The following is a 21005-nucleotide window of genomic DNA, read 5'->3' as shown; positions in this document are numbered from 1 at the left end:
TTAGGCTCATGTGTGAAAAAATATATAAATGAAAGTTTCTTGACCGGCAGTCCAAGAGTTGCTACACTAAGCAAAGTTAGAGAAAATTCGACCGCAGTGTCTGAAAAACATGCATCAAAAATGCCCAAGAATATTAATTTCGCTCAGATTAAGACATAAATAAACAAAATGCATGGTAGAAATCGGGCTGCATTTGTTGTATATGGCGGACTAGCACCTTTTAATTAAATGGTAGGAAGGGGATGTTTTAGAGTTACCGAGTATTTGTTTCTTTCTAAGGTCTTAAAATAACATTTAATGTTTAAAAAAGCATCAATGTTTTTGTAAATTCACTTTTTACCCAAATATATTCATTTTTAATGTTATCATTCAAGTTAAGAAGGTAAAATAACTCTTAAAACACCCTTCCTTCTTGCTATCAGTCATCTGGTAAAGAAAAAGGATTTTTTCCTGGGATTTTAGTATAATATATATGAGTAACAGCCTCAAAACCTTGAAAACCCAAAATATTTTTAAAATTCTATAAAAAATGCAAAATTGTGAATGCTGTTAAGAGGGCTAAAAAGCAACTTTCGGTAATAGAAAGAAATCCATTCAACCGTTAAATAACTGATTTGGCAAAGTCAAAGATGTCCTAACTTTTTTGGTACATAGTTATAACCCGTATATAATTTTCACCCTAAATTGTGGGTGTTGCGTTTCTATTGGCTGGGAGTATACTACTGCAACTTCAGAAATCTTTACAGGAATGCAGGTACATTATGATGATAAGAATAAAAATATGCTGTGGATAGTTGAAATTTTCGAAATATTTCAAATATGGTCATTATTTTTTAATTCACCGCAAATAAAACTAAAAATTCACACTCAGGTTTGTTATTTTATTTGAAGATTTTTCTTACCCTTGTGGCTCCATTTTGAGAACATAGTATCCTTTTGATCGCAAAGCTCTTCATCTATGACATCTTCCAGGTCTTTAGACATGTCAATTACCAAAATTTAGAACGCTCGTTTGCTGAGGTAGATTTGATGACAGGCGTAATACATACACTGTCCTCCGAAATCCAGGATGCTTAGAAGTCTTTTCTCCTCTATCTTTTCTGCATCGTCAACTGGAACATTTTCTTTTATATGGATTGCAGGATCGCATTTACGCATAGCAACTATAAAATTAAAAAAGGTAACAAATTTATTTAGTTTTAATGTCAGTTGCAATTTAAGTCTTTTTATCTTGATATGATTAAAAAAAAACCTCAGTAACTTATACAGAGACATGTATAAATGGTAAAGTAAATATGATATTAGTATATCGAAAGGTTTCTTTTTGGGGAGGGGTGTGTAAATTGATTTCTTCAATATTCATTGTTAATGAAATGCTTGTAGAATGATATAGAGATAACGAACAATATTCATTCTCAAAGTCCATATACCAATACAAAATAAGAGCAGAGCGCACAGGGACCCCCGAAACATCAAAGGTGGGATCAGGTGCCATGGAGGGGTGAGCATCCCCTGCTGACCGATCACAACCATCGTGTGCTCCTTGTCATGATCAGGACATAACGGGGAAAATCCGTCGTCAATTCAGTGTATAAATAATGGACTAACAATTGGTATGAAAAACGTCAGTGAGCATTTGACTCAATGATAAACTTTATTTGCTGACAAGGTCATTGTATCGACCATAGAACTAACGAAATAATGACTGCTGATATTCTTGTTTCGTCAACTTACATTGCTTGTCAATAATTTACCTCGTATTAGAAATTGTTCATAAGTAGAGCATGCTCTTGCGCATCGAATCAACCGAGATATATTTACTCCGTATGCAGGTGATGAAGGTAAATTACTGCATAAGTAACGATAGAAAAGTTAAAGTCATCACGTTTATCATAAAGCTTGGTTGTTAGATTACCATTAATGTCTTTTTCAAGTAAAATATCCAAGTATGAAACAGAAGTGTCGGACTCTGTGGTATCTTATCTCAAGCTCACTAGGATATATCGTATCGACGTAAGAATGGAAATTACCGTTATTAATTGACAATACGTCGTCGATATATCTAAATGTCGAGTTGAAGGCCACAGCAAGTGTTTTCTTCTTTCACGCATAAGATTTTGCGTAAATTCTGCTTCATATTAATATAAAAATAAGTCTGCTAATAATGGAGCACAATTTGTACCCATGTGAATTCTAATAGACTGTTGGAATACCTTGTCTCCAAAAACGACATAGATATTGTCAATCAGAAACTCAAGCATCTTCTTGATGTCAACTTCAGAGTACTTATTAGTGCAATCATAATCTGTTTTACCAAAATAATTTTGCAAATGACCAATGACGAGGTAAGTAGATTACAAGTTCCATTTGCATTGAAGAAGCAGCTGTCAATGATATCAAAAAGCCTGGATTTTAATTTTTCGTGGGGAATTACCTATTAACACAACTGATTTGTCATGCATATATAATATTTTTCACCTTCCAGTTTTCCTTCTTTTTCCAGTACTACAAAAATATCATTGTGCACATCTAGTCCCACAGTAGACTTGATTTTCTGTATATCTTCCAGTGATGTTCCTTGCAGTCTTTCTAATAAAGTTGTTTTTCCAGCTCCCGCACAACCAACTATCATTGCCCGTGCTCTATATATGAGTGTTTTTCCCTTTCTCAAGTACTCTAAGTACCGAATTCGGGCATCTAAATCCCATTGTAACACCTCTTCAGGGATTTTCACTGAAAAAGAAAAACATTTATTTTGAAATTTTCTTTAAAGGGAACGTTTGGTCAGAATTTAAATTTTTATATATAAAACTGTACCTCTCATATAAAAAGAAAAGCTGCATCTAATAACACTGCGCTGGATTTTAATAGCTTAATTGGAGCAGCATGGGGAAAACCTTATCATGGCCGCTGCTGACGTAGTGCAGACAGATTAAATGCCAGATGGCTAGAGTCAATGTGTTTATGACTGCAGAAAAATAAAATTCCTTCTTTCAGAAATAAGCTAATTTAAGCAATTGTTAATTTATAGGAATTAAATTAACATCCTTTTTTGACCCATTAGAACTTTAAAAAATTTGAATTAAAATCATGTAAAATAATACAACCTTTGCAGCTAATTTATTAATTACAGTTAAATCCGACCAGTTTATGGCTTTTTATTATTAATTCCTTTTTATTTTCCTGAATTCTGAAACACTAGAAGCTTAGGAATGTGAAATTATATTTACTCTAATATATTCAGATCCAAAATTAAACTGCACACACTTACATGTAATTGGCACATTTTCACAACTTGATTCCAACATGATAGTTTTTACACTTAGAGCCAAATGGCCTGCAATACACCATAAAAGTGAGGATTGTGGGAAATATTTAGCAAGCGCGATAACTTTATCTCTCAACATGGCAGCCTCCAGCAGCCAGTTTACTCATAACTTTGATGTCTTATTACTTTATAATTAAGTTAAAACAAATGGCAGCAACAGGTAGAATTCATTATTGACCATTCAATGAATGAAATATCAAAAAGATTTTTTTAGACCCAACGTTTCCTTTAAGTTGCTATCTTTCAGTCAATTTTCAAATGACATTAATTTTCCAGGGTTGTGTATCTTTCAACACTATTAAGAAAATTAGCTAAAAAGATTAAAAGTACAGATGAGCACGTACTAAGGGCAAAATGCAAATTATCTATTCTTTTAATTCACAGGTTTCGTCTATTATGCAAATTATCCCATGTTTCCCACTATCGTTGAAACAGCACCTGCATCGTTATTCTTGACAGGATAAACGATACGATAGGATACACGCACGATACGATAGGATACATGAACGATAGGACACGCACGATAGGATAAACGCAAAACACGATTCACGCAAAACACGATAGACCTGATAAACGATCTTCACGATAGGATAAACGCAAAACCTGATAAGATTGCTTCAAAATGCGGAACGTTTTCTGACAAGACGAAAAGATTATATTGTTTAGTTACTGCAATATTTTAATTTAAATACTTGCAAAGCTTCAAATCTAGATTATAAAGTACATCTAATTATTATGATTAAAAAATTTGAGATCACTGGTAATTTTACAAAAATTGTTTATCTATGTATATTTGTTTTGACAATGAATAAATGGATTAATATGAAATGAAGACTTTATTTTTTTTTATTTCTTCTCAAGGGGTGTGGTTTTCGATTATTTGTGTAAATGTTGCAATTCACATCTTAAGGTTGAACTATGACTCCTTTATAGATATTTTAACATACATGTGTTTGAACAAATATCCCTTACATAATAATTTGCCGTTTCTCACGGGTACTATTATAAATTTATGAAACTCTATAAATAGAATTATTTATGAAAAAATATATATTTTTACATAATAAATTTATTTACAAGTACTAAGTTATTTCAGGGAAGAAATTTACGCAATGAATTAAATATTTGTATTTAATGTCAACAGCTTACAATCTGCTGTGTATCCGAATATCGCAATTAAATATTAAAATCTTAGGGAAAATAATACATGTAAAAGACCGGCCCAAAGAAAGGTCCATAGAAATCGGCTTTAAAGAACTTTATAGTTCAAGAAAATTAATTTCCTGAGTAGAAATCTTAGTAATTGTAAATATAGTGGTGCTCTGCATAAATACATGTAAACTGTCTCAACAGAATATGAATCTGCTACAACAGCACGTACACGTACATGTACGTTTGCGCTAAGCTCTCACTTATGTACATGTAAACATTTGTATATCAGATACTTAAAACCTCGTATTAATTTACGAACATTGAATTATAAAATACTTTTCTTTTCTTTACAATGCAAAACACAAAAACTTACAAACAAATATTAAACTGGCGAAATGCGATTTTTCATTGCTGTTTAACTTTGTGTGCACTGTTTCTAATGCAGATGAATCGTTTAACCCTGAAAATTGTTTTAGACCCACCCTGTAATCTCATATACGGCATATTCGAAGGGCAGGATTTGAAAGTCCGTAACCATATTTTAAAAGAAGATAAACATGATCTAAACAAATAACCAAAAATAAGTTATATACGTATGGAATAAACTCGATGAATACTATAAATTGATTGGGTTCAATACATCTATTCGCATGCATGGTCACGGCGGAATCAGACTTCTTCTTTATTATTATAGTAAAATACCGTTGAAAAAAATTTATGCGAGCAAATTTTCATAGTTTAGAATGTTAAAACTATTTCAATCTTTTCTACAATGAAAGAAATTGATTCCTAGAATTAATCCTGTCTGTCAAACGATGAAAATCCGATGATCCGAGAGAAAACCCGATGATCCGAAAGTTCATTTACCATATGTGTAGTTTTTTTAAGTTCATGTAAAAACTTATTTACATAAAGATTATGGAAACATGGTACAAATAAAATAAATCAGCGGATTGAGTTAAGGGACTTTGTTTAATTAAATTGATTTATATGATTTTTTTTTATTTAAATTCAAGCAAGGAAATGATTTTTTTTAAAATCCATTAATTGTAAAATTATTTAATTGATTTAAAAAAAATATTTTATGAGTGTACATGTAGTTTGCACAAGCTTATGGTATAAACAGAATCCCGAAAATAGATACTGTGTGACTCAAGGTGAGAGAGCACTTCAGGTATGTTGATGGTGAACACGCACGGGCCGAGCTGTCATATATTTACATAAAGATTATGGAAACATGGTACAAATAAAATAAATCAGCGGATTGAGTTAAGGGACTTTGTTTTATTAAATTGATTTATATGATTTTTTTTTTATTTAAATTCAAGCAAGGAAATGATTTTTTTAAAATCCATTAATTGTAAAATTATTTAGTTGATTTTAAAAAAATCTTTTATGAGTGTACATGTAGTTTGCACAAGCTTACGGTATAAACAGAATCCCGAAAATAGATACTGTGTGACTCAAGGTGAGAGAGCACTTCAGGTATGTTGATGGTGAACACGCACGGGCCGAGCTGTCATTTAGGGGGATAGGGGATAAGGGGGAGGGGTGTTTACCGCACAGGAAGGCAATGTGCTGATAAGAGAGGTACACATACGTGTCAGTTCTTCGATTTGACACTCATATACATTATATTTTCAGTTTATTTCCATGCCGAAAGGTAAGCTGTTAAAAGTCATCATGTTTTTTCTTGTTTATTATTTTCAGATTATCTAATGCAAGATGAAATTAATGAAAAACTTATATTTTATAGTAACTGTCATGGTGTGTTAAATCGGGTACAGCTTTTTCATGCATTACATTATATAATGTTGTTATTTTCTAAAATGTAGACGTAATAATGAATTTCACTAATTAGAATGAGATGAAGAAAAATTTTAAAATTTGAGTCTATACGGACAAAATCAGTGTTAAAGATATCTGGATCATTGTCTGAAATGCTTCGTTATTTCATGTATCATTATTTTTTTTAATCAAGATTTTATTAATTGTGGTGGTGAGGGTGGGGGGTATATACCATTACTTACCGCAAATCAACCTTTAGTGACTCTGAATAATTCAAGAAAATCTTATTAATATTTAATTTTGACTGAAAAATCATACTATTCGATGAATAAAAAACAACAACAGGGAATCGATTATTTCATTTTCAAAAATTAATTTTGATTCTCTGCTTGACTATGATACAATTATTTTCTTAATTTAATTTATCATTAATTGTTTAACTTATTAATTATATTATTTATATATTTATTCTTTTCCTCCAACGCTTTAATATTTCTTTTCATGATGAAAAACTAAAAGATAAAACTTGCTTTTTTTCTTTCTTGGTTAAAATAATCTTATTTTAGTAAACAAAACGAAAAAGAAACTCGGAATACCTCGGTAGTTTCTTCTTGTAGTAAAGATAACAAGCGAGGGTTTCCGAATATACACGACAAATGCAAAACACGATACACGATAGAACCTGATAAACGATCTACACGATAAACGCAAAACACGATGAACGGAAAACACGATAGAAAACGCAAAACACGATAAACGGAAAACACGATAAGATGTGATAGGATACACGCACGATACGATAGGATTCACGCACGATACGATAGGATACATGCATGGCATGAAACGATAGATTTGTAAAGAATAACGATGCGGGTACTGTACCTTGGCATACTTTACTAACTCGACAGTGATTCCTTAAATATACACTTCGCAGCTCCTCGACACAACTGTTGAAATGTATATGTCATTCAGTCGATTGAATGGTAACTGAATGATCACGGAAAAGCTACGAGAAAGGCTCTTTTCAGTTACCTTTAAGTTACCTTCAGTGGGCATTCAGATACCATTCCGTCTACTGAATGGTGTAATTTCATTCTGTGTTGGGCAAAAGCATTTAGAAACTTATAGTTTATTAGTAAGAATTTGCTTATCTTCTACTCTTCCTAATGCATTAATTTGTGGAAAGTTGATCTTTAAAGATATTCCAAGACCTATTCACTTCAAGAGAGAAATATAAAGAAAGAGATAGCATGAAGAGAAAAGGCAGGGTACTTACACTGGCTTGAAAAAATAGAATGAAATGATTTATCATCCACGATATTATGGAGAAGTATATCTTTCCCAATCTCAGATATAATTCTGGTTAGTATCTGTTGATAAGGCGTCTCTTTTCCTGGAAACTGATTGTATATACCAGATTTTCCTATGGAATCTCCTAAACAGCGAACAAATTTACCTTTGTGGTAATTTTGCGATCTAAAATATTTCAATGAACTCTCTAGCGACACATTCAGTAACTGTCTCTTTATAAAGCGACTATGTTGACTGACAATTTCCCAATTGATATCCCCAAACTTGTTTTTAATTGTGGATTCTTCTTGACCATAAACTTTGCTCCTCTTCCAACATGTGTGCACGTAATCAAACATTGTTTCGTCGTGGACTACATCTGAAGCAAATGTCACATTTTCTTTCTCAATGGATACGAATCCTTTCGATTGCAGTGTTTGAATACTATCACTTATGTTCTCTGAAACGTCAAATGTCCCAATCATTTCTGATACTCTTTTTGCTAATGTTTCTGTCTTTTCCAGGATAAAGGTATTTTCATTGCTGCACAGAATGAGAAATAAAACAGAACGTTCCTCATTGGACGACTTTTTGTATTTATCTACAAAAATTATCAAAGTTTTATCATGCTAAATATAATTAAAAAAACAAAACTTTTTAAAGACAAGGTATTGAAAATAAATATATGACTATATTTATACCCCTCGATTGAAAAGTGGGATGATTTATAGTAATCGGGATGTCGATCTGTCCGTCCGTCTGTTACGCTTTGGGATACACAGCTCTTATCCGCAACTCCTCTCATACCACTGAATGAATTTTGATGAGACTTTCACAGAATCTTTATAACATATTGCCCTAATTTTACTTTATGATCCGACTAATATTTTGGGTTGCTTATAGCAAAACATGGACACTACCATTAAATTCATTTTGGAGGCAGGGGTATCGTTTGGTGAGCTCATTGCTCACAGCACCTCTTGTTATATATTCAGTGTTAATCACTAAAACATGTCTTTTTTGAAAAAAAAACCCAAAAATAAATATATATTTTTGAAACAAAAAATCGTTTTCTAAAGCATAATCATCCTTTTTCTGGTAATTTTCTACATTTAAGAAAAAATCTTAATTGATAAATATATTTATTTCTTGACTCAAAATGTGTTCATATGTAAAACGTTTGCATTTTTAAACATTATTTTTGCTTGCAAGTATATATTATGAAAATAAAGCTTTAAAAACTCATTCTGTCATGAAATTGGTAATCAAAGGCAAGGTCATTAACCTGTATTAATTTCGGGAAGAGGGGGGGGGGCTGTAATTTATATTCCAAAATAATTAGTTTAGCTTAATTTTGAAATACATGTACATTCCTTTTCTTCCTTTCAATTTATAAGACCTTTCTTATTGAAATATGTCGTATAAAAAAACTGACTAAAATCGATTTCTTATAAGATACATGTCTTCTTCATGATCCTGTTAATCCGTGCATGTTTTAATCAGTGCAAGTATTCTTTAATTTATAGAATTTGTATTATTCTATACTTTAACGTACTAGAAATATAATACATGTTTGCATGCAGTGGACAATGTTTGTTTTTTGCGCCTGCGCAATTCCAACGTTGTCAAGAACATAGTCCTTAAGCATTTCGTTTACGACTAGACTTACGCTACTTGGAGAAACGTAAATTACACCCGACTAGATTTTAGCGTAAGCCCCGGAAGTACACCTAAGTTAAAGCTTAACGCTACTCGTAAATAAGCATGGTCCGCCATATTTCCCGTACTTGAACGCTCTCCCTACAATCGGTATATAAGGAGCAAATTGCTAATCAGTTCAATGCACTCACTGTAGAATCCCCCTCCTTCTTAAATATTAAACCGTACACGGTAGCTCAGTCGGTAAAACGCTAGCTTCGTGATCGGGAGGTCGTGAGTTCGTATCTCGGACGCCACTGACCTAGTCGTTAAAATTGGTAGCAACTGTTCCTTCGCCATGCGCTCGGCACTTTGAAGTAAAAGTTGCGGGTTCTTAGGATGAGACCTTAAAAACCGAGGCCCTGTGTCAGCGACAGGCGCTGGCACGATAAAGATGCCTCACTGCTCAATGGCCCTGAATGCCAAGTGTAGGTTAAAATTTGAAGCCCTTCATCGGAATACGGTGACGTCTCCAATGAATGTAAAATTCTCGAGAGGGACATTAAACAATATACAATCAATCAATCAAAATGATGAACAATACGAACAATAGGAGGGGTGATCAAAAATTTCGCAAATTAATAGAATAACTTCCATTAAGGAAAAACTATTTCGTTTCAGTTTGATTATATTTTAAATAAGTCCTCTCCGATTTCATTGCACATCTGTCACCCTTCTGCTTATGCGATAATTACGTGATATAGGCGTTTATGTGATACCCTCCTTAGCGTTCTGTCAGAAAAGCAGAAAGATTTTTCTGCGTTTTATATTTCTTTCCATGTAAATTATTTTTTATAACAAGAACAGTTCATATGTCAGAAATGGTCCAATCTCTGCAACAGAATGATTGAATACGAATATCCTTTCCAAAAATAAGCATGAAAGAGAGAAAAAGAAGACCGAGAATATCAGCTAGAGATGGAACGCATGTACAAAGATACGTAAAATGGAGTTCAAAAGGAAACATCGTGAATATTATATGAAATTCATATGGAGTTCAGTTCAATATACAGGTACGCGGGTATATTAAAGCAGCACATGGACAAGAATGTGGCGAATTAAGACTTTTTTATAATTAGGTTACACTAATAAATCGGAAAAGTCAAGCATAAAACTTTTGTTATAATTATGCATTCTATAGACTTCAATGGGACTTATACTACATGAAGCATTTCACCACGACGTCACCACGTGACGTCTATAATTAGAAAATATGCCTTAATGAAAAAGTGAAAAGTTCAACACTACCCCGGGGATAATTAATTTTAATTTGTAATAATAATAATGTAAAAACATCTCTATACCATGAAAAGTGCTGCTAGAATCCTACTGTCCTATCACAGAAATAATTATTCAACACTTTCTGACGAAACCTTCCCAAAATTTTTACATTTTGTTCATAACATCGAAAAAAATGCATTAATTCCCGTAAACCATACGATTCTAGCAGCACTTTTCAAAAAGAATAGAATAAGAACTTTAGATAAAAATAAAAATTAAGTTTATAAGTTTGCGGCGTAGTGTTGAACGTTTGCATCTTATTTGTTACGAACGACAGAGGAAAGGCTGATCGGCAAGTAAACACCCTCCCTGCTTTAATTTTTCGAAGAAAATGGTTGAAGTATATTACCATACCTTATTCATAAGCTTTATTCTCACATGAATCACACATGATATTCATTCTAAATGCTTTTAAACTCCGATTTCTTGCGTTTGTTTACATGAATCCTCGTTAAGTTTCACTTTCACTCTGCTACTGCATGAACAACAGTTATGACGTCACGGGTTTGGTATTTAACTCCTGTGATAACTACAGAGACCCAAAAACGACAACATTCTGTTTGTATAATGCCTCTGCATATTTTGATTAATTCTTATGACCTCAAATCAATCTTAGATATCGATTATAAGAAATTGTTATCTCTAAACTTCACGTGATATAGGTTACTATGACGTCATATCATATAGGCAAGTAGAATATTTGATTGTAACCTTAACCTACCTGTGTATGCTAATTTATTTTCATCGATTATATTCTCATTCGAAAACAGTTAGCTATATAACGTATCCCGGTCTGCCCTTCCACTGTCATTCGTGACAAAAATAATGCGATAGAACAACAATAAGCTGGATATTTCAAAACATAAGATTTGTACAGATGGAAAGTTTGCCCACTGACAAACTTGGAAAGTGCTGCTAGAATCCGGACTTAACCATTGTTTTACGAAAAATCTCGGTTCATATGTATAAAATTTCAAAAATAATAAAAGTTTCGTGTGAATATATGAAAGAATTATTTTATTGACAGGACAGTGGGATTCTAGCCCAGATAGCAAGCTGACGTTGGGCCGATGTTGGCATGTGGTTGGTAGATCGGCTACATATCGCAGTTGGCAGAACGATATTGGGCCAACATCGGTCTGACATTGTCATTACAACAATCGGTGTATTGACATTGTTCCAACATCGGTCCGACATTGTAATTACAACAGTTGGTGCATTGACATTGTACCAACATCGGTCCGACATTGTAATTACAACAGTTGGTGCACTGACATTGTTCCAACGTCGGGCCAACATCAGGCACGTAGCATCGTTCTCAAAAGTGGGGGGGGGGGACATAGAATTTTATTTACTTACCTGAAAAAGTTGACAAGCAAAAGGATGGGGGTGGTGGTGGCCAACATTTTTCAAGGCCAACTTCCTTTCACTTCCATTTTTTTTTTTGCTATTTTTCCTTGATTTCACTATCGCCCCCCCCCCCCGTTGCTACGTGCCTGAACATTGTTATTTTTAATGTTGAAGTATGGACATCTTTGTAATGTTGGGCCGACATCGTTGAACCAATGTTGCTATGTAAACTTATGTTGAAACGTTTAAAAAAATATTTATTTAATTTATTTTTTTTTATTCTTTGTTTTTTATTAATTGCTAGTTATTTAACCCTTATGTAGATTTTCAAAACTATGGAATAACACTTAGATTTTTCTCTAAAACTGTCGGCTAATAGTACAATTACGTCGGGATCGAAGTCGGGCTCGATAAGCAATTAATTTAAACAACACACCGCGCCGAAATTTAAATTTTTGGTGGGTCACACGCAGCCAGGCCATGTTGATGTTGTACAGAAGGAAAGTTCGGAAGAGAGTGTCGCGAAAAGGAGAATCATGACTAGTTTTGGATGGAATTTCTGTTTTGACAGAAGATGAAGACATTTTACGACCCGGTACTGCGGTAGGTAAAATGTACAAAATATTTTAACATTTGTCCTTGAATGAATAATTGCTTTTGCGATTGTTCCTTAGTCAGGACATTACACATAAAACGCCTTGCAGTGAAATCATTTGAGCATGCGCTATTTCAATTTTGTTATAATAATTTAACACTTCTAAACATCTCTCATAAAGATGGATTTCAACCCGAATTTCCTCGTTTGGGATCGATTCAGGAATTTAAGTGTTCCTCTCTTCAATATTTACAGAGTATGTTGTACAATTTAATAATATATATTCATTTTTAAATGCATGTTCAAGATAATTTTCAGCACTTATTTTGATTATTTAATAGTTGCATGCAGTGGACTGTGCCCGAGACGATTCCCTAAGCGCCGGCGAGTTGTCAGCTTGTAAAAATGGTGAGAACCAGCTCAATTTTTTTATTTTAAAGTAACACAAATAACCTAACATTGTTTTTATTAACTTGTATCTTTAAGCATAAAACTATAAAAAATATTGCATCTACTAAAGTAAACAAGAGGTTTATATTCATAATTTTTAATTTCCTTATCCTAAAAATACATAACAATGGATTCTGACAGGTAATCTAAACAGTGGCGGATTTAAGGGGGGCGCAGTGCCGCACCCGGCGCCCCCCGGGGGCCCCTAAAATTGTCAAAGTTAGCGTAAATCACAGTTTCGTCTAGAAAATGTAAATATGTCTAATTGGTAGACCTCATTTTTACACTACAAAATCGCTAGAATCCAGGAGCTTCCGGGGGCTTCGCCCCCTGGGCCCCACTAGGCGGCCCCCAGACCCCTTGCCTAATTTTGCCAAAATAAAAACAATGCAAGATAGTGAATTTCTATTTTACACTATACTGAACTGTCAGGTTGAAATAACCAATTGTCTTTATAGTCTTGTAGAGCCTTACTTTATTATTTGTCATATATTTTTGTTTATATATGCGATAGATATTGATTATAATACATCCTAATGGTCATCTTTTCTTTCAGAAATTGTGCCTGCAAAGTTTGAAGTGACTATGGAAATGATCAATATTGAACTTTCTGAACCTTCCTACTTAAAGTGAATCCGTTCGTGACTGACATGACCATTTATTTGGCTACCCTCTAACATAACGCCATATTTTATGTGTTTATTATTGTGAATTTCATGGGATATCAGTGAGGAAGTGATTCAAGCAGATACTTGAGAAATTTCGGATCTAACTTAATTAGGATCTTTGGCATATTCGGTGAAAATAGCATGTGTTGATTTTATGGGATCTTTTTTATTAATGTAGTTGTGTAGTTGAGATTTTGTACTTAATACCTGTGTTTGTCACTCTAGTCTATTCATTAACTTTGTACGGTAAATGTACATGGGCAACTGGAAGTTCTTTGTAACTGCAATTGACCTCTCCCAATGTCATTAAGTCAAATGCCATATTTTTAAAAAAAGAAATAGTTTTTTTATTACAAAGAATGTCGATCAGTGAGAATACTTTGAAAAAATGTGCTTACATTGTACATCTATAAGTGTATATGTAATATATATTTGTTTCAAAACACATTGTAAAAGAAACGAATTTTTAATTTTGAAATATAGATTTGATCTATGATAAATTGTGATGTTATCATTATTTCAGTTTTCATTGTATATTCCTGGAATTTCTTATATTTCCATGGAATTCCATAGATTTCTTAATATCCTTGTACAAAAATATGTTGGGACAACATTGGACCAACATCAGAATTGTAAATTTTGTATGACATTGGGCCAATGTAGCGCCAACATGTCGGTGCAACGTTGCGTCCATGAGCAAAATACAATGGCCCAATATAAATTTTCCGACATTGGGCCAACATAACTGACAACAGTGGCCCAACGTTGGACCAACGTCAGAATTATCGTTCTATGACATTGGGCCAACGTTGCGCCAACATGTCGGCGCAACGTTGCGCCGATGAGCAAAATAACATTGGCCCAACATCATTTTCCGACATTGGACCAACGTAACTTACAACGTTGGCCCAACATTGGGCCAACGTAAGCTTGCTATCCGGGAGCAGCACTTTTTAGGCAAATTAGATGTTTTTCAACTATATTATTTACTCAAAGAAAGTATTAATCTCCGGGGTATTGTTCTGTTCGCCTTTTTATTAAGGAAAATTTCGCTATTAATAGAAGTCACTTGATGTGGCGGTGATGTACGTCTTTGCGTTAGACACTCTTTTATCTGTTTGCAATAGTTAATAACAGTTTACGTTTATCAGTGGTTTTGGTAATTGATCAAACTTATTTTTCTTTAAAAAGTCTAAATTTCCTGAGAACTGACGTACATGCTTACTTAACATACCCGCGTAACCTTTCTCAACATAGTCACCGTTTAACTCTCATGTCTTATTTCTTATGTCGCTGAACAACTCATAAATATGTGAACAAAATGTTCAGGTTTCACATGTAAAATAATATTTAACAGTGCCTGTCTAATATCCTGTGATCATCTAACATCTGTCCACGTAAAAACGATTTTATCTGCGGAAATAAGATAAAGTAACGTTATGAAAGTCATTTTTACGTCACTGCAATCTCGGAATGATGATTTCCTTCACGCATGTAATCCAATAAACTGTTCTTTCCGTCCGAAAATATTATAAGCCACTTAAATACTAATATGCGGCTTATGTTTTCCTGATTGTTTACAAAAATGTATTGGTCTCCGTAGGTGTTTATCCGATGTCTACGCAGAATTTTATCACTGCTCACTGCTCCACCTATTCCAAGAATGTACTTTTTTGGTTCAATTCCGATCCGTCGTAATAAGTTCTAACTTTGATTGCTCAGGTATTTTACAACTTTTAACCTTCAAATTTTGCACGTTTGACGTGATAGCTTCTATCAACCTCATAATATAAAAGTCATTCATAATTCCGCAGAAATTCATAAAATAAAAACGAAATATACAAAGTGATATATAATTTTTTAATTAAAATTTTGCGGTGCTCCGGGTCTTCCAAGTCAATTATGAAGCAATAATTGAAAATAAACATTTGAACTTGAATAAGATTTTACATTTTTCAATTCACATTTAGTAAAGGATTAGAAATATGCTTATAATAAATATCAATGACGCAACTTTTATTTAATTCTTAGCTTGTCCACGAACTTTACGAACAACCCTCGTATCTTTAATTGAAATAGCAAAAATAGCAAACGATAAAACATTTATTTACCTGAAATTTCTGTTTTCCATACTTCATAGCCATCAAGAGATATACCAACTGAAAATAGATCAAATCTATCTATATTATTGTGAACAAACAAAAACACTTTCTTATTTTTGGAAGTAAAGGATCAATGTCTGATTAAGAATTTTATGAGAAACTTTGTAAAAGATTCACCAAAGTAGGGATATCTATAATTCAAGTTTGACGCCGCATGGGGAGGAGTAATGATCCGGTACCTTCCGATTAAACAGCAAGCGCCGTAATACTACTGCATGTACAAATAACTTAGAAAAACGAACTTTTCTGAACAAAATTTCAAGCAATTCGTCTACCCAGTAAAGAGCATTATCGGTAAAATAAACAAATACGGATGCAAATTTCCAGTATTGTATATTTCCTAAAATTACTTCAATCTCACCTATCTCTAGATTTTCCCTTCTTTCATTTTCCTCCCGCTGTTCTCTATATTTGATTATCAATTCTTTAACTTCTTCATCGCTGTAGCTTTCTGAAGAGGTAATGTATTTCTTTTTAAATATTGATATTTGAAAAGGTAAACAATATAAAATTATTCAAAGCAACATTTAGTAATATCCCCAAAACAACACATTGTGATCATCTCCAAAAAAAATTGAAGTTAAATTTTAACAAAAGCCAAAGAATTGTTGAATCGTCGGCTTTGGAATTTTAAAAGACTTCACCTTTTATATAAATCTTACACAAAACATGTTGGTATATTGCCTCTCTAACATAAGAGCGCGGGGGATTTATCAATAAGCATCCTAAATCAACATTAATCCCATATTTTCAAAAAAAAAAAATGATTTTGATACGTAAATGCGTTTACAATGTAATCGTTTTATTAGTAAAGCACCTCTACGAAGTTTAAAATATTTTATTTTCAACACTACCAGTCTCAAATTATGGAATGCTGCTGTTATTAGCAGAAAAATAATTATACACTGTCAACGTATGGCAAGGCCTAGCAAATTATTGTGATGGAAATAATACAATTTTTTCTCTATTATTTCAGAATCCGCACCTCAGACTCATAAATTTGTGAAATATATTTTTACAGTATGAGGAAACTTTTGCATTTTATTAATTAATGATTGCTACAAATTATTGTCAACCTGTATGTTCGCATAAAATTAAAGTTTAAAAAACACAGTATTAGCTCTCATTTTTATAAAATTGTCTACTTTAAGTATGTATCAATCAATCTTCAAAGAGAGTTTCACTTGGTTTTGTAGTCTATAAAGAGTGGTGTGGGTAAAAAAAAAAAGCAGTGGGGGACTTTAATTTTCAAATCTTATGTACACTGTTTTTATCATATTCCTAAACACTTCATAGTTAGACAAAGACTTCTAGTAATGAAAAGTGATCAAGCAGATGAAAAAACAAAATGTCATTCACAATACATGAATCATAATATATTCTACTTAGAAGAAATGTTAAAATTATCAGTTTAACGTTTTTTCACGTTTGAGGAATATTTTTTCCGATATTAGATAAAATATATGTTCATTTAAATTGTATTTTAATTAGTCATTTGAAAGCAAGTAACTTTGAACATTTAAAAAATACTATTCAAAGATAAGTCTACAGGCTTAAATTTGACCTAATATGAATGTTTTTCAGTTAGGATTCTTCTCAAATATCTTATAATTATAATTAAAAAATAATAAAATTTTTAACAGAATCAAGAAGACTATGCAACTACGTATCAGTAAGATTAAGTTTGGCCGTTTTTTTTATTAGAGGAAAGGTCTGGTCAATGCCATCACCTTTCTCCTGGACATTAAGAATAAAAATTACTGCCGCCAATCATACGATGCCTACTCGCATTTTAAAAGATTGAAAGTTTTTTTTGGCATAAAATAATACTATTTTAGGGCATATAAGATTGTATTACCAAATTGGCATTACTAATTTAGCTAAAATGGATATTTGATAATCTGAAGTTCCTCTACTTACTTAAATTTTTAGGATATACACATGTATTAGTTATTTTTAAATGCTTTCTATATATATATATATATTTTCTTATTTTCTCGTATGGTAAAGTTGTCACATGAAGATACAAAATGATACAAAAACAGAAAGTGTTTATCGTTTACTAAGAGAGGAAAATCACTGTTTACGGATTTTTGGCTCAAATTTTTGCTTAGATTGGAAGCTGTTGCATATCAATAAATCTGACCATGATCTTGGAGGTTGACCTACTTTTTAAAAATAACATTTACCTTGGCCATAACGTTTGAAGGGTAAGGGCTAGATCTTTCATACATCACATATGTAATACTTGTGAAAAGACCTTTCTTAAAAAACCAACAATTTGATCCTTTGACCTTGGAGTTTACCTACTTTTCAAAAACTTATCCTTGGTTATAATTTTTGAACAAGTGGTGTTAGGGCTTCCATATATCAAAATCATATTTCTTGTGAGAAGATCCTTCTTTGAGTACACTATATTTAATTTGTATTTAAGAAAAGTTTAATCTTTGCTATGTTGCAGTACGGGTCATCAGTGTTTCACAAACACATCTTAAAGGATAAGGCTTTCATATTTGACATGAGCATTACCTGTGACAAGATATTACAATCGAGCATGCTATTATTTCTGACTCTTTGACCTTGACCTTCACGCCTGCCCTTTGTTTTAAGAAATTCAACTTCGATGATAATTTTAATGACATAATTATGAAAATGCGTTCATATTTGACACAATACTATGGTAGTATGTCATAAAAAATAATCTTTGAATTTGCTTGTTTGATAATTTAAAAATTCGATCATTATCATTTTAACATACAATTGAAAACAAATCAAGTCTTTGATTGTGAAAAAAATCAAACTAAATTCATTGTTCTATAAATATTTTGAGAGGCAGTATAGAATATTTTCATACGCCATCATTCCGCCAAAAACATAGTCCCTGCTAGTTTTCATCATCAGTTTACCATTTCTAATTAAAGTTGTACAATCGTGATGAGGAAAAACATACATTATTTTATATTTCCTAAGGCTGGTATACATGATAAGATTTATAGTATAATGCAAGTTTTACCATACTTTTGTATTATTAAATCTTCCTGTACTCACGCTAATACATATCTTATAAGATTGTTAATAAACTACGTATTCCAAGGTGTTTTTCCCAGCCATATTTCTCTCTCTGTGTCAAAATAATAAAAATAGAGAACGAGGCTCTGAAAGCAGTGTCTATCATCGTACTATTCACTGCTTGATATATTCCACAAGTCTTTTTCCCCTTCCCATAAAGCCACGATTTTTGCGATATCTTTACTTGTAAAGTCTATCATTATAATTTACCATGTGCTGTTTGGAAATGATAAAAATAGAATAACCCCTAGTGTCATTGCATTTCATTGGTTGAATGTGATAGGTAAGCTAAGACTTGTATTAGAAAATAGAGCATTGCTATTTTCTTAATACAGTTTTATAAGGTTCGAAAAATCTTATGATACACTGTTTTAAGAGTGTATACACAGTAAGATTTTGTATTATAATACAAATCTCAACATACTAATCTTACCGTGTATACCGGCCTTTACACCTAAATAAATAAATCATATAAATAGATATATAAGTTGAATATTAAAACTAGTCAGAAACTAGAGAAAATTATTTCAAGAACACTCAGTCTGTAATATGAATTCAAAAATTATAATCTCAAGTACAGTCTCACCTTTATCAAGCTTTACCAAATCGTCTCCATAACTGTCCTCCTGTTGTTTTAAATGAGTGTTTATTTTGTCTGAAGCATCTTTATCCAATGATGAATTTGCTTCTTTGCTAATGTCGTCCTTTGAAGACTCTAATGTATGCCTGGTTTCGTCTAGACAGAGTACGCAGCTAGGATAAGGCTGCCCGTAAAATATCAAAATGTTCAAACTGTAGTTACTTCTCTGAACTACCTAGATATGACGTCATAATGGAATATGACGTCAAGTCACTGCATACTTGAGCTGACATGACGGGGAAAGTGTCATAATTATTACACGGCATGTAGATTTATTATGGGGATTTGTGTTTAATTTAAGAGTAAGGGTTGTTTTCTAAGCTTGTGTGTGCTATTATATTTGTTTTACATTTGATATTTAAATGTCTATATTCCTTTTGCTTGTCCAATATGCATACATTCAAGCAATGACAAAATATTATGTTTGAAACTCTCCCCTTACACTTCCGTAGACAGAGATAGAATTTATGAATCGTGTTTATATTGGACTGGCACAAGTGAAAGACAAGGATAAATTGAAGACATTCTGCATGAATCTACAAGAGAAGTATGTCTTCTAACTGAATTTTGCTGGGGGATCGTATGTAGTTGATCCATTTTTGTATAAATCGCGATAAAGTGTGGAAAATACCCATCTTTACGTTGGTAATTTTAATTTATCGTAAAATATTTTCTTAAGAGGTAAAAATGAAACCTGCCCCAGCACTTTTTATGTACCAGGGATAACGATTAATTGATCAATGTAACAAACTTTGCACAATATTTTCGTTTTGCACTTGTGCCGAGACGATTTTTGTGCAACACTTAAGAATATAAAAAATGTCCATCACGTGATCAACACAGTCATCTGACATCACAAAAATGCTTTATTATAAAACCTGATTAAACTGTTATCTTCAGTTGACTGCAATTTCAAACAAGGATCACATATCGAAATTAAAATCAAGCTCAAAATTAAATGTATATTTTTAAGACATTTTAAGCCTTCGGACAGCCTTATCATAACTGCGTATTTCGTCCTGGTTTTCTACTACACAATCTGAAAAGGATTTATGGTGAATAGACTTCTGTTCTCCTTCCTCTTCCTCAAATTGTTCTCTGTTTATTTCATCTACAGAGGAAAATTTGACTTAAGAAGACTATTGATATGTTCATAGGTTTGTTTTAGAAGCATAAGCTGATTCAAATACGAGAATTTGTTGTTTGGCTTACGATTATACCTGTATTAACAGACTTTCCGAATATATAATAAAAGTATCCAGTTATAATTATGAAATCTGGGGTGAAACATATAAATGAAAATGCTTCTTTTCTTAACATTCTATACACATTATTAGTAAACTGTCTTCATTAGTTGTAAAGAATTTTTAGTTTTTACTACATTCATAATGAAGCCGGTTTTAAAACTTTTTTCAAGTTCCAGCATACTGAAACCCGAAACCTTTGTCTTAGAATTTTTGAATAATTTCAATGATTTTGAAAACAATCCTTAGCGTGTTTTAATACATTTCATGTTCAACTGGGCATATATGGT

The 21005-nt window shown here is 32.5% G+C and overlaps 1 protein-coding gene and 1 long non-coding RNA gene across 2 annotated transcripts; one reads left to right on the top strand and one right to left on the bottom strand.

Moving 5' to 3' along the window:
* Positions 1-915: 915 nt before the first annotated feature.
* Positions 916-8129, bottom strand: LOC134229234 (uncharacterized). The gene is made up of 3 exons (XM_062710941.1): positions 7545-8129; positions 2479-2733; positions 916-1163 (listed from the first exon to the last, which is right to left on the bottom strand). Exons 1-3 carry the CDS (start codon positions 8041-8043, stop codon positions 1000-1002), a joined length of 918 nt encoding a protein of 305 aa, XP_062566925.1. The 5' UTR covers positions 8044-8129; the 3' UTR covers positions 916-999.
* Positions 8130-12373: 4244 nt separating this feature from the next.
* Positions 12374-13928, top strand: LOC134229233 (uncharacterized). The gene is made up of 3 exons (XR_009984151.1): positions 12374-12490; positions 12824-12890; positions 13489-13928. It is a non-coding gene; the product is annotated as an uncharacterized LOC134229233 (long non-coding RNA).
* Positions 13929-21005: the final 7077 nt, after the last annotated feature.

The sequence above is a fragment of the Saccostrea cucullata genome, unplaced genomic scaffold, assembly GCF_032062105.1.
Source record: "Saccostrea cucullata isolate Sc308-1 unplaced genomic scaffold, CSIRO_AGI_Scuc_v1 ctg4885, whole genome shotgun sequence".
Classification (NCBI taxonomy): domain Eukaryota; kingdom Metazoa; phylum Mollusca; class Bivalvia; order Ostreida; family Ostreidae; genus Saccostrea; species Saccostrea cuccullata.
The sequence above is the reverse complement of the archived record's forward strand: the minus strand, read 5'-3'. Positions and strand labels throughout refer to the sequence as shown.

Bases quoted from the DNA above. Each gene is read 5' to 3' on its own strand.
- LOC134229234 (XM_062710941.1), bottom strand. From the start codon at position 8,043: ATGATTGGGACATTTGACGTTTCAGAGAACATAAGTGATAGTATTCAA. The intron at 2,734-7,544 runs GTAAGTACCCTG...TTTCTTTTTCAG, and splicing joins TTCTATTTTTTCAAGCCAGT to TGAAAATCCCTGAAGAGGTG. The intron at 1,164-2,478 runs GTGAAAAATATT...TTAATTTTATAG, and splicing joins AAAAGAAGGAAAACTGGAAG to TTGCTATGCGTAAATGCGAT.